At 42.9% G+C, this 15168-nt stretch overlaps 1 protein-coding gene across 2 annotated transcripts; it reads right to left on the reverse strand.

Moving 5' to 3' along the window:
• Positions 1-208: 208 nt before the first annotated feature.
• Positions 209-14319, reverse strand: dapk2b (death-associated protein kinase 2b). 2 transcript variants are annotated; one of them, XM_058646391.1, is made up of 12 exons: positions 14181-14319; positions 13577-13736; positions 6984-7205; positions 5984-6122; positions 5297-5426; positions 5176-5224; positions 5067-5093; positions 4809-4961; positions 4254-4299; positions 2068-2157; positions 1876-1956; positions 209-1185 (listed from the first exon to the last, which is right to left on the reverse strand). In XM_058646391.1, exons 2-12 carry the CDS (start codon positions 13651-13653, stop codon positions 1108-1110), a joined length of 1092 nt encoding a protein of 363 aa, XP_058502374.1. In that variant the 5' UTR covers positions 13654-13736; positions 14181-14319; the 3' UTR covers positions 209-1107. The 2 variants fall into 2 exon arrangements, with proteins under 2 accessions (XP_058502374.1, XP_058502373.1); XM_058646390.1 differs by lacking the exons at positions 209-1185; positions 1876-1956; positions 2068-2157 and adding an exon at positions 2167-3692.
• Between the last annotated feature and the right edge of the window lie 849 nt (positions 14320-15168).

Consider the following 15168-nt stretch of genomic DNA (forward strand, 5'->3'; position numbering starts at 1 on the left):
AATGTGTTTGCAGCCAAGTTCCACTGACATATGTAAGAACAGCCAATGTCCACAGCATGTTCTTAGTCTCATGGTGTAGATCATAACTCACTGAGAGCAGAATCACGGGTAATAATAATATCGCCGATTACAATAGAGACCAGTATTTAAGTTTCTTACATTAAAATGACTCTATTGCATTTAAAAAAATACAAAGACTCAAACAAAGTCATGTTCATTAATTTATTACACCAAAGCAAAATTTACAATACATACAATTAAACAGAAATAAGGGTTTGTGTGGTGGAAATAGGACTGAACTTAAGACATTTGGCTTACAGTGATGTGTATTTATTTACACCATAAATATTTTTCAAGAATATCAAGAAGACGCATATCCATCAAAAATATTCAACATCGGAATTTGCAGCACGTAAAGTATTTATAAACATTTTTTCATTTGTTTCCTCTTTTTTTTTTAACTATAGATGTCATAAAATGAGCAACTTCCCCATTTGACAGGATTTTTTACTGAAATCCAAATATCTCCTATAATCAAATCAATACACAGTTAGCTTTGTATGGAAGAGTTGCAGGGAATCATTGTTGATGTGGAAACTAACAATAAACAGTGTGTTTACACAGACATGGCTGTACTGTAAGCACAACTAAACCCTTTCATTTGTCAACCCTGTGGACAGTTCACCTCTTTTAGATTCTCACACACTTACACCAACAACACAAAGAAAAGAATTGAACTGCGTCTCAATGCTCGGACGTTTAAACAGCGGCGGAGGAACTTGTAAGACTGACCTCGTTAGGGGAAGCTGCCGATGTTCATGTGTATGTGTTAACGCTGACTTCTCGCTTCTCTGACATAACAATAATTGGTTGTCATTTGAATTTAGAAGTGTAACATCTGCTTTTTAATGGGTGAAAATGTCAAACAAAGTTGCCTTGACCAATAAAAAAAAAAAATGTTGCATAACCTGCCATTGTTTAGGCCGATTCTGTGACTGGCTCTTTATGAGAATGTCCACTGCATAGTGAGCATGAGAAACACGCCGAGTCACTGTGCTGCAACCGGAAAACATCACCCGAACATGTTCAGTGTGCTGTTTGTCACTTTCAGGAAGTGCTGCTTCTCTTTCTGGTCCTCGGTCTTCTCTTCAGGATGTCTTCTTCCTGGTCACTTTCACAATCTCTCTGAAAGAAAATATATATATATAAAAATATAACTAGTGTTTGAATTCAGAAACAGCTGTTGTTATTGTGGTCAATGATATATGATCTATGGAGAGAATTGAGAACATTTAAGGATTCACATATTGTTCTTTTGTGTTTTCTGCTTAAACTAGTGGTGAGATCCACTGCATTACAGAAAATGTAGTAGAGTGGTATGAAAATATTCAGTATGCGACTAAAAAACATCTGCTGTAATTTAAAAGAAGAGGCATTTTCTTTCTTTCTTACTTTCTTTCTTTGTTTCTTCTTTGCCAATTGAAAGTAACTGAGTGTATCAACTAGCATCATTATGCCTCGTTTGTCACAAACACCTTGTGCTATCGTGGGCGAGTGTGATTTTCCACAAGAAGTAACAAGCTGAATAGTTGTCAGCAGCTGAACGGTTGAGGTTCAGGTGTCAGAATAAAACTGAACTATAGATTAGAAAAGACATATTCAGGAAGGATACACATTTCAAGTTTGTTACAGCAACAGTTCATGCAGTTCAGGAATGCTGTTCACTGTTTGCTATGGTGTAAAGATTGACAGACTTTTTCCCCTTCAGCTTCTCCCTCTATAGGAGTCACGTCAGCATTGGCCTTGTAAATGCAGATGTTTCTCTGCCATTTCTCGGGTGATGTCAGTTTTATGACAGTGGTGTGGCGTTCCTACCCCTTCCTGCTCAGGCAGCTTTTGGCCCTTCTTCATGATCCGCGTTAAGTGGTTGCACAGAGCCACAATTCTGAAGGACAACTGTTGAACAGATTTAAAAAAAAGAATCAAGACCAATTCAACTTCATCAAAGTGGTGAAGTTGTATATAGAGGGTAAATAATCCAGCAATGCTGTGAATATTGCACTTTACCTTCCACCTGCGTCTGGCATACTGTCTCCTAAAGTTCTCCAAGTTTACCACTGACAACCTCTTCACCATGGCCTGCCTGGGATTCAGAGGCTGCAGAGACACATCGAGGGAATAAGACGGCAGAGTGTTGATCTCAAATCTTTTAATCAAGTCCAGAAACCGAATGCTAATCTGGGTGTCATTATACAATCTGACATATAACAAGGAAACAAACTGACTTTTGGAAATATAATAAATAATAAACATTTATTTCAGTGATTCTGACAAATATCAGTGTGCAAATGAGACCAAAAGTGTGAGGCATGTCATATAGCAGTTGAGGTGCGAATAAAACAAAACACTGGTAAAGAAAGGAAACACTGATAAACACATCTATGATAAATCTTGTCATAGATGTTTTTTCTTGTCTGCACATGTCTCATAACATCTTCAAGAAAGCAATAAAACACTTTATAAAAAAGCAAATAAATAAATGCAACCTTCATTAAAAGTGCCTAACTGAATATATAAAAATACTATGAATCATTTGACTACAAATTACTTTACAAATAACAAACAATAACATTGTAACAAAAAACCAAAGACTTGAATGAATAAAATAAATCAATGAGATAAACGTCTACATTCATTTGATCGTGTGACTTTATCTGTAAAAGACAAAGTAAAAACATTCATAAATATCATTAAATGTTTTTTCTTTAAAGCCACCAAACCTAATCATAAGGACAGTGCATAGGTGTAATCAACATATGTTATTATCACTTTAAGTTTAGTATAATTCATTATGTTCAAACCAATGTGCTTAATTACTTGTTCATGAAATATTAAGGTCTAACAGACATACAGTACCACTGGTATCCATCATCTATCTCTGGTCAAGAAAGCAAATAAACATATACATTCAAATGTTTGCGATTCTAAAAAAAATTAATAAAACACTGTGTATTTAACACATTTTCTAATCGTCACAAACGTGTTAAGAACTTTAGAGTCTGTGGCTGTTAACCAGACTCGCTGAGCGGTTGTTTGACCTCGGCACACAGTTCCCCTCTGCAGGACTGACACAGTAGCTCCTTCAGTGCCTGCTTCACATCCACGGTCAGCCCGCCGCTGTAGATGCTGTCACTGGATCCGTCTGGATGCAGAGAGCTCATCACTTCTTGCAGCCGCTGTACCTCAGAGTTCAGCTCCTGCCTCAGAGCGTCCAGCCGGCTCTGCCTCTGGTTGTACTTCCCACTGATGTTCTCCAGACTGGCGTCCACAGCCTTAATGTCGTCCTGCAGCAGCCTCCTGGTGGCCTCCACTTTGCGATACTCGTACCGGACCTGGGAGAGCTGCTTCCTTGCAGTCTCGCTCTCCTCCTTGTACCAGGCCTCCTTGTCGTTGTAGATGGAGAGCAGAGCCTCTATGTCTCCCTGGAGAGTGTGATGGGCTCCGGCCACCTTTGACAGCCCTGTCTCCATCAGGCTAATGTCTTCGACCACATGGGCAAAGCGCTCAAAGTTGACATACGTGTTGTTCTGGGGCATACTGGAATGCAATTGGATGGTGTACTCCTTCAGACGCTTTGTCTTCAGCTGCTCAGCTTTCTTCTCGGCGCTCTCCTCCACCGCGTGGCCGCAGGACTTCAGACAGAAGGGTGGAGGAAGGACACTGAGTGAGAGGATGTCTCATTGTCTCTGACACGCATGCAGTGGTGAAAATCCCAGCAGACACGGTACTGTAGGATTAGTATGTGACCCTACAGTGTGAGCCATGGTCGTTAAGAGCACCCCAAAAAAAAAATGGCAGACATTCCTGTTGAGTGTGTTTAGTCTCCTGGTTTCATGCTGGATGAAGACAACACTGGAGTGAACCTCTGTGCTATGACAGATTTGATAAACGTCCATGCCATTAAAACACAGTTAGTGAGATGTTGCTTCATCTTCGGTGCGTGAATGATGATGATGATGATGGACAAAAAGACTACATGTGTTGACAGGTGATAAAATGTTCCCAGGGTTGCAACACTTTGTGTGTTTTGCAGTAACAGAAACAAGAAGTGGTACAAAAACTTCAGTGTCCTGGAACTTATGTGTCTTTTTTGTACACGTTAACTGCTGTGTGTGTGTGTGTGTGTGTGGAATGCTGATAGCCGGAGTTATTCAGAATACCAACAACATGCCACAATACATGAGGTGCATTACCTTAATCCAGGGATGGTTGAGGGCATCTCGTATGGTCAACCGTTTCCTGAAACGATGGGAGAAACACATCGCAGTGAGAAACAGCAGTTGAGTAAACACAGCCAACCCAAATAGCTCCACTGGGGGACCGAGAGAGTTAGTCAGTCAAACATCAGGACGTGAAACTCTCAGGAATGTGTTTTCCGACTCATGTAACTTTCACGGGAATGTTTGGCTTCTGGGAAGTCCCTCAATTATGTTAAGGAAAATACGCAGCATGAAGAGGATCGCGTTGTACCAAAAAGACCGCCATGACACAATGTGTTGCCTGAGGTAATCAGGTTTTGTGTGTAAATAAGGTTTATTCAGATGAACTTGTTTAGTGTATCAAATTGTATACCAACAACACATGAGCTCAACTCTTTGATCTGGAATTCTGTGGATTGTCCGTAATCCCACTCTCATCTGGATCACACTCACACATTTTATGTGACTATGATTTATGGCAGTGAAACCTCTAAACCTAGGCTTTGTACATGGATTGTCAGGCATGACCTTTGGCTTTCAGCTGTTTACCTTGTGTCCTTCTCCAGGAGCTGCCTGATGAAGCTCTTGGCAAGCTCACTTGTATTACTGAAGAATTCTTCATCGAACTGGTAGTTCATTGCAGAGACGTTTCCCAGCGTTTCCTGCTTCGAGTCACCGAGGAAGGGCGACGCGCCGCTCAAACTGAAACAACAGCACACGCATTCACACTCTGACTAAGACCTTCCTCGATAATCTCTTTGGGTACACCGACATTCCCAATCACAGTCACGAATCGTGCAAACTTACAGTATATATGTGATGACTCCGATGCTCCTGTGAATAACAGCACAAGGTTAATCCACGGCAGCCGGTTGTATGAGAGGCAGCAGAGTCAGATGTAATTAAAGGATCTTACCACATGTCTGCCTCCAATCCCAGTGGCTCATAGTTGACTATCTCTGGGGCTGAAAATAGATATCCACATCACAAACAGGCCAAACACCAAGACTCATCTGCAAGTGTCCGAAAACGCTTACCGACAAATTCAGGAGTCCCAAAAATGTTTTTAAATTCTGTCCCAGTTTCTATTCTGTGTGCAAGTCCGAAGTCTATGAGTTTGATGCGGGGAAGAGGAATGTTCCTGTCCAGCAGCATTATGTTTTCAGGCTGAGGTTAAAAAAAACAAACAAGAAAAAAAAACAGACACCTGTGTTTGTCAGCAGATTTCCTCTCGTGCCAAGATTGGTTAATACATACAGAACAATAAATGACACAGGTTACCTGATTTAAGCTGCCGTTTGTGTGAGCATTAAAGGAAAAGATGTAGTTATTCGTCTTATATGACATCTACCTCTAGTTTCCAGGCAAATACATCCAGGAATTTGTGTTTAAACTCTTTGTGCAGCGCGAAGAGGAGCCACTGCTGTACAAACACAAGACTTTCAGAGAGCAGCAGCAGCAGCAGCAGCAGCGGCAGTGACACTGCTCTCTGAGAGTGAGGCGATAACCTCGTGGTGTTTGTATCTCACAGTCTGGATCTTAGCCAGAAGAAACAGGAAGGATACACGATTCAGAAAAGCAAGCGTCTGCTGACATGTAGATAATGTAGATACCTGTTTATTTATTCATATACAACAACAGTGTCTCCTCACGGGTACAGCGTAAGTGAAGAATTATAAGGTGAAAAACAGTTTAAGGTGTGACGGTTGCCACGGATGTGGTACCTTTAGATCAAAATGTGCGATCCTCTTGGTGTGGAGGTACAGGACTCCGTCGAGGACCTGTTTGATAAACTGAGTGGCCTCCTCTTCACTGAGAGTCTCCTTCTGAGCCAGGAAATCAAACAACTCTCCTCCAGAGACCCTGAAACACACACACACACACACACACACACACACACACACATAGAGACACTCAGTGACTAAAGTAATCTGGGCTCTCTTGACTCTAATCTAAAGTGTGTTCTCAGAAATGTGACAGACCGGACCGGGATGCCTGACATTGCTGTATGTTTACTTGTTGTGGCTCCGCAAATGTTTTAAATCATCCTCTGACCAGCTGGTGTCCCACACGCATGATTTTCTTTCATAATCAGACAAAGAAAACATAATAGACCGAGAGGTGAATGACGCTCAGTGTGTGACGCCGCAGCTCGCTGTCAGTTCACCCATACTTTAATTGGACTGAGCTTTCAGTCAGTCCTAATTGGGGACCTCCATGTTCCCAGGCACTCAATGGACACAAGCATTATTGACTCAGTGAGAGACATTCAGTTCTTTCTGGCACACGTGACTGTGGCCAAAGGTTTTCAGCAAACAAAGGTCTAAAAAAGTACCTTCTGTGGGCAGTTAACGCCCAGATTAGAATCAAGGATTTACCAGCCATGACCACAAACTTTAAAGGCACTGCAACCATATTTTGGTTTTATATTAAGACAATATTTCTCTCTCTTTGTGTGACTGCAGGAGAAACGATAAATGATTTCCAGATAAACATGTTGAACGGCCTGACTGTGTGTGACTGTGGTTAAATGTAGAAATATTACACTTTGGCGGGGAAAATGCTGTTATGTAAAATAATATGAGTGTCTAAAGGATGACATAACATCGCCATGGTCACATAGGCATTTCATTGTCTCACTGTTTTAAAGTGTAACACTGGTGTAATGTGTTCCTTCAGCATGGCAGATACTCCGACGTGTTGTCAGATCGCACAGTGACTCACAGTTCCAGGATCAGCACCACGTCTGTGCGGTTCTCGAACACGTCGTGCAGGGATATGACATTGGCGTGCTGGAGTTCCTGCAGGATGCTCACTTCCCTCTCAATCTCCTCTCTCCTCACGCCGCGTCTGCTGGACCGACTCTGGCGCTTCTTGATGAACTTGGCCGCGTATTCGTTGCCCGTGGTCTTCTCTATGCAGCGCTTCACCACTGCAAACTGGCCACTGCAGACACACAGACAGAAAACAATAAGACTGCTCATGGCATAGTGATTCAAATCAGCAAATATCCTTCACTCGTATTGAGCTTTGGTGTCACGTTCAACAACCGTGTGTTAGACTCAGTGACATCTTATGGTGAGACTGCTCGTCGGAACTACGGTGACCTTCACATACCAGAAAGAATGTCGTTTTTTTATTCAAAATTGGTTTTGGCCATCGGAACTTTATGCAAGAGCCTTGCTTTAGCTTTAGTTCCGATGGCCAAAACCAATATTTACTCCAAAGCCAATCAATTCCCCCTAGATGTCACACACTACTTAAATTAAAGTTAAATTCTCAACCACTAACAACAGGATACAGCTGCAGGTGAAGACAGATTCCAGAGAGGAAGACGTGTGTCAAAACTCGCTGAAATATTGCGACGTCGTTCATCACTTCCTGTTTCCTGTCCAGACAAAGAACAATCACACAATGAGACAGACCAGCAGTGTGGACAGAGCTGCCGTCCTCCCACTTAAGCAACATTCCGGCCAAATTTCTCGCCATCCTCAAGGGATCGGCCCAGAGGGGGGGAAAAAAAATCCCAAAGACTCGGAATATTTCACAACAGAGGTGTTGCTCCAAGACCCATCCCTCAGTTGGATGATTGTTTCACTTTTCATTGTGCTCTCGTGTTAGCGAGTCAGTCTAATACAATTATTGTTGTGCAACACTTCACCTCAGGTATTACCCCTCGCTCTGACATCACTATAGAGGCATTTCACTCATAACTGAGTCTCATTATCAGACCAGCACTTCTACCACTCCTGAAGCTCTCGCCTGCAGGATTCCTGCTGCTGTGCAGCTATCTGCTCACTCAATACGTGACCTCTTAGTCACTGATCTGGTCACAAATAGGCAACGGACAGACATGAGGGTATTGTCAGAGACGGCAAAGCTGTCCTCTGTGTGTAAGGACGGATGCACTTTGAATATGCGGTTGGATGAAATATTAGAGCTTGTGGTTGCGTGAAATTATCCATCAAATATTCTGCATCACAGCAGACACCTTTTATTTTTAGACACTGTGAAGGGACACGCAGAGGAAGAGAGAGATAGTAACTGGCAGGCATTTCATATATTTTGGATAGAACTGTCCACAAAGTGATTCCAGGGCGCCAGTGAGAAGCTGTCCACTCTGTGTCCTCTATCACCCTGGTGGTGTTTAGTGGGCTAAGAATAGCTTGGCTCACAGGCGCTTTCTCCACCTGCCTCCTCTGTGCTGCTGCTGCTGCTGCTGCTGGGGAGAAAGGAAGTGCCTTTTGAGGCAGATGAGTGGAAAGAAAGGATGAGGGGAAAGGAGGAGTGCCGGATGAAAGACGAACTGAGTCTTCAGGATGGAAATAGCAGTTATCCACCAGGGGGCCACTCCTCTAGCTGCAAAAAGAACTCTGCTTGAATGGGAGTCCATGAGAAAATGAGCCTACATCTCACTTGATTTATAACATCAGTAAACATTTGCCTAAATAGTGAATGGTCTAAATTGCTAATTTCAGCTCTTTTTCAATAGAGAACAACATCAATTTTGTGAATTATGGTCCCATTTAGAGGTAAATAGACAATAAAGCACGGCACATGAGTGGATATTAGTTTGATTTTTTGCAGGTGATGCAAGGTTTCAAAATGGGAATTTGTTTAGCAACTTTGAAAACTATGTCCATTTCTATATCCAGTCTATGCTCCTGCTGTACTCATTTCACCTGACTGTTTTCCACTTTCAGAGAGAGTTGACACAGAGATACCTCCAGCTCATCTTACAACAAACAAGCAGATTAGATGAAGCAAACATCATAAAGCAACTTTTTAACCTTAACCACATTAGTGTACGGACGGGTGAGACAGTTTGCTCTTTGCAGACACACCCTGGGCTGTGCTTATTCAGGTTGACAGTCACATGTGGGAGCAGCTCCTCTGAAAACACAAAGCTTTCTATTATATTTGAAATTACAGATGTGTGGGGGTTTTTTTTTTAGCTTTGTTCTGTTTTTTTAGACCATGCAAAGCTACAGTAGATAGTGAATCGAAACTGGAGGGTCAACGTCATACAAGTGTAATTAACTAGTGTGTCAATGAAGAAGAATAATGAACGTGTTTGCGTGAGAGCAGTAGTCAGCTGCAAAGCACCATCAGGTATTATTTTAATTCTATCAGGGCAACAAACCATCAATAACATTAGACTGAGGTGGAAATATGTCTCCGTGGAGAATGCAGGAGAGAAATAGGATGAGAGCGTATGGGGAAGGCATGTGCACCATAACAGAAGGGCCAAGCTTTCAGCTGCAGAGGTAAAATAACAACAGGAAGGGTGGGGTGATGAAGCAGTGTAACAAGGAATCCCAAAAGCTTCCTCTATTGCTGTTGCATTCACAGGGTCTCTCTACACCTCTGAGACGTCTAACAATGTTAAAGATGACTCAACTGTGGGGAGGAGGAGGAGGAGGAGGAGGAGGAGGAGGAGAAGGGCAAGTCATCCAATGAAGTCCACATGCACAAACAGACACCGAGCAGCCTGAGGGGAGGAACAGTCACATGGCAGGAGCAGCAACAGTGTCCTGACATTTGCCTGTTAAGCAAGAGTGAGCCGAGCAGAAAAGCCCCCCCATCCCCCCCGTTGATGGTTGTAACCCAAATGTAAGAAAGGAAAGGATCTTTATTGTCATTATACAACAACTGGTATTGCACAACGAAATGGTGAAGTCAGATGGAGGGTTGATCAGAGCCGCTGCCACAAGGGACCAACCTGACCGAATGGAACTAACATTCTAACATGTTTTAATGGTGGGAGGAAACCGGAGAGCCTGGGGGGGGGAAACCCATGCAGACATGGGGAGAACATGCAAACTCCACACAGAAAGGTCCCAGACCAGGAATTGAACCCAGCACCTTCTTGCTGTGAGGCAACAGTGCTAACCACTGCGCCACCATGTCAGGGCACAACACAAATGTCAGTGGAGGGACATGGGGCTTCACTTCAGTGTTGTTACTTAGTGTAGAGTAACAGCAGAGAGAGAGCAGTGATGCTGGGAGTGGTATTCCAAAGCGGGCCAGGCGTGCCGACTGTCTTAGCTGTAAGCCGGCCACAGTGGACCTGAAAGAACCGTCTCTCCGCAGAGTTTCCACTTCAACAGCTGAAGGTTATTATGCACAGCCAAGGTTGGAGGAATGCTCGGACAAGTGGCGCCAGCCCAATATTTAAACACATTTCTCTTCTGAACAACCTCAAGGGCTGCGATGACAATGAAAGCCAGACTCATAATTGGCCAAGCCCTGTCCCTAACTACCTTTATCGTCTGAAAACTGAGTATCAAGTGGGAGGCAGCTCAAACCAAAACGTTCTGTTGTACTACCTCCAGGAAGATATGTCAAGATTTATGGCCTAAAACTCATGATGAGATGAGAGGCGTGCTGTAGATTCCTGGTTTTAAAGTGGCTCAATGTCAACAAGGCATCTCTGGTGTAGCGTGGTATTTGCTGACAGTCATGTTGTGACCTCTGTCGAATGAGAACTCTTGGAATGTCCAAGAGATCCACATGGAATTCCCTCATTCCGGCCCCACTGAATAAAAACATTTTAGTTCCCTCGACAGCAGGGACGTGGTTCCTCTGAGAGCTGACTATGTGCTTTGCGGAGCCTCAACATGCACAGTATGTGCAGTAAATCTCTTAGGGAGAAATTCTGTCACTAACACACTGCTGCCTGTATCGTGCATCTTTTCATGCAAATTAAAAACGTTCCACTTCCATTCATTTCCTCCTGCATTAATGTTCCGGGGATTTCTAGGAATCTGAAATTTGAGTGGTACAAATAAAATAAAAAGCGGATGGAAATGTTAGTTTTGTAGATTTAGAAGTATTGAATCATGGTGCTATTTTAATCGTCATGTGATCACCCCACAGTGATTAGGGGACACGTGCAGTATATGCGTCAGTGTCATAGCAATCCAGCCAAAAATGTCGGTGGTTCTGGAATAATTATATAAAGGAAAAATGTCCCATTCAGTGTCAAAGTTAGGAGAACGGGATTCAGCTTCTGGGGAACATGAATGCCTCTTTCTAATCTGTCCTTTTGTTGAGATGCTGAACCAAACTAACAACCAGAGTCATTTAATCACCTGGATGCACACGTAGAGCATGTCAGAGGAGTGATAGAAGAAATGTGCTGCGCATAGATGAGCTGTGTGAGTGGGTGAATGGCAGAACTGTAGGGTAAAGCAGCTGTGAGTGGTCATCAAGACTAGAAAATACCACAAGTTGAAGGAAGTTTACAAGCCTTTTATTTCTGTTCAGGAACGCAAAGACAATGGCTCTTCCTATTCGAACGAGCATCCTGTGAAATTCTTGTCTTTACTTGACAATGACTAAGCAACAGTAAGTGTTAACATCAGTTACAACATCCAGCAAACACACGTAAAAAAAAACCCTCTCAGACCAAACACGGTGTGGGTCACGACCAAACATGGCCGAGTACAAATCTGTTGTTGACAGGTTAGCGTTCACATAGCTCACCACCTTTGCCTTAACGGTCACTTACATAAAAGTTCACCCGGGTTCACCAGTCTCTCACCAGGGAGGTTCGCTGGCAGCTGTGCGCTCACATTGAGACACACTTCCCACTGCATGTCAGCATCAGTGTCATCAATCAGACGCTGGGACGTTTACACTCGTCAGCGAATGCCTCACACATCTCAAGCAAAGGGTTACTTTAGAGATCACTTTACTGAAAACTTTCCATCACCAGTGGAAAGAAACAACGTGTGCGACTGTGTGTGTGGACTTCTGTGACATTAAAGTCTGTCAGCAAACGGAGTGATGATGTGATGAATTGAATTTCCTTTGGGGGGGGGGGGGGGGGTGGCTCAACAGTTCCATTGGACATGGAACACTACTGAAACATTACACATCGACCACTTTCTGGGCCCCCCAATCGTCAAACTTTTCCAGCAAACTTGAGAGGACGATAAAGAAACAGTTCCACTGTAGTGGTCAGTGGAACGAGGTCTCAACCCACGATTGCTCTCACAAACTGAGGGTGGCCCCCCCAAGACCCTCTATAAACATGTCACAACAAATAACAAATCCTCCTTGAATTACTGATAACATTTTCAGAGGCATCCTGTCTTTGCGCGTCAGTCACAACCACCTGCGGCTTTTAACCACAGTCAGTGTTAGTTTCTGTCTCTCACGACCGTGGTGCTCAACATGCACGAAGCCCTCGTCTCAGGCAAAAGCTCGACAGCACAGAGACACATTTGCACATTAGACTTTCAGCTATTCCACTTGCATTGCCTTCCAATTATGTGATTTACTGATGTGTTGCTAATGTGGGGAAAAAAAAGAAAACACTTTGATCTTCATTTAACCAGGAAGGTGTTGGAAGTGTTCATTTAACATAACTAGTTATCAATAAAGGATTTCCACAATAATCAGTACGTTTGTAAATAGATAAGCTCTTTTCCAGGAACTTGTCACTTTACTGATGAAAGTCTCATAACTACTCTATGAAGCATTTGTATTTGCAACTCATTTACCATTAATAGTTGGCGCCATGTCACAAAGCGGATCACATTATTATACGTGTTGTGACTGTCAGATGAAATCAGAAAAGGAATTTCTTTTTAATGCACAACACAATAGAAAAACAAAAGTGTGTGCACACAGCTGGAGCAGTCCACATGTTACATAGTAGACCTTGTTGTGTGCTGTCAGGGTGTGTCAACAAAGCTGCTCAGCGGTCAGCTCAGCAAACACTGGTGCACAGAGTGAATATTTTGACCACTCGTAAAGTGTCACAGATCAGGCCTGTTTCCCTCCACGCCCGCTCTTGTCTGTTAACATGTGGCGCACATGCCAAACCTGTGCTTCTGTGCAAACTCAATTTGCAGTTTCCTCAAACCAACCTGTTCACTTCCTCAAATGTGTTTCCCCATGGGAGACTGTTCTCTCAGTATCCTTGATGTGTGCCCTGCACAGGCTAAATGAACTGAACTGAACTCTCCTCAGTTCTCCACATTTTGCCTTCAACACATCGAGCCTCCGCCCAGAATCAACTCTTAAATCAGTCTGGACTCACTGTGGAGGGGACACCGCCTGTTTTCATGGAGTACCTTTTTTTTTTTTATCTCTCTCACTGTAAACTTCAACCTACTTAAGCTCAGTGAAGTGACACTCCCCATTTCATGCTTTAACATGAATGGCCATCTGTTTGCATTCCTACATATACACACACACATTAAAGTGGACCACTGCAGGGGGACCACGCTCATTCTCACACACATAAACGGGAGGGGGTATTTTTGGGTGTTAACTGTTCACAATGAAACTTAAAGAACACTCACCTTCCCAATTCCTCTCCAATTTCATAGAAATCATCCACACTCTGTTGTTTGAACACCGCCATGCCAGGTGTCTTCATTGATGTGCTTTGTCTCCTTGATAAACACCACTTCAGTCTGGTCTGGTCAGCAAACCGTCTTCCTTTTCACCCACAATCTAGCCCTGTGCATAGACACCCAGGTTAATTTCTGACAGGAGTGATTAAGATTTGAACTACATGTTGCAGCTTGCTGTGGAGCATTCCATTTCAGAGCTGTGCCTACTTTCCCCTTTCTGTTTAGAAATACAAAAAAGTGCACTTGATCTGTTTTTTTTTTACTGATCCAAACACTTAGTGAGAACAAATTACAAACCAGTGCCAGACTGGGTGGTATAACAGTGTTAAGTTCTTGTGATTATGCAAAAGATTACAGATAAATGGGGGTAATTGGGGCAATGTATCCATTGTGAAACATTGTGTTTGGCTGAAAGAGAGCGACAATAACAACTGCATGGACTTTGTTTCAATAATAGGAATGTCGAATTAAAATGCAAAAACACACATTTCACAACCATAAACTTCACATAAAGTAAGTTGCAACAAAGTGACAGCAGCTTAAATGTTACCTTGGTGCTCGTCAGATGCAGGGCTGGTGATAAACTAGCATCTGGTCCCACGTCTCCTACAGCTGCTCTGCTCCGCTCATGAACACAGTCCAGTCACAAAGCTGCTTCTCTGCCGTCTCTGTTGTTTTCTGTCCCTTGCAGCAGCACCATCAGGCTTTTGAGTCTGCACAAGCCCCGCCCCCCCCACCCCTGATGGCTCCACTGTGGAACTGAAGAATGAGAGATGCAGGCTATGAATAAAGATGACTCCAGCATCTGCTGTCTGCTGTGTGGGGCACAGAGTTAGCCGTTAACCTAAGGTTGAGACACAACTTTCTGTCAGACAAAGTTTATTGAATTTGTCCTTCAACTGGTATTACACAAAAGTATAGTGGCGTATGCTTGTTTTTGTAACATACAAGCTTGGAAAACAAAGTGAAGTGCCAAATAATATTGTGAAATCATCCTTTTTGTGCAATACGGTGCTGAGAAAAAGCAAAAGAAATAAAAAGACAAGAAAATGACTAAATGAAATGGATGCAAATAAATCTTAGAACAAAACTATGTGTATAACATGAGTGGACCGAAGGGGGAGAAAAAAAAGTTTGTTTCTTTAACTGTGAATTGTTTCAGAGAGACCTGCTCTCATGAGGAAATAAAAAAGACTTAAGACTTTACATTCTATCACAATAACAATTGCACTCAAGTCATTTGTTCACAGGTTTGATCGGTGAGACAAAGATTGCATGCACAATTATTTTGCCGACCACATCTCTGTGAATCATATGGGAAATGAAGCAGAGAACGCTGTAACGAGTTGTAAACAATACCTCATCACGCAAAAGAAAATGAAGAAAAACCATCCTCCCACTTACAAACAGCATAAGTGCTAAACCATGTAAAAAGGCTTTTTTATGTGTGTTTTGTTTGTCACACAGGAAATGTAGAGAATAAAGCCACGGCACTGAGGAGAAAACCGTCACGTGTTAGTACCTTAAATGTTTCTCTG

This window comes from Solea solea, chromosome 12 (genome assembly GCF_958295425.1).
Source record: "Solea solea chromosome 12, fSolSol10.1, whole genome shotgun sequence".
In the NCBI taxonomy this organism is placed as follows: domain Eukaryota; kingdom Metazoa; phylum Chordata; class Actinopteri; order Pleuronectiformes; family Soleidae; genus Solea; species Solea solea.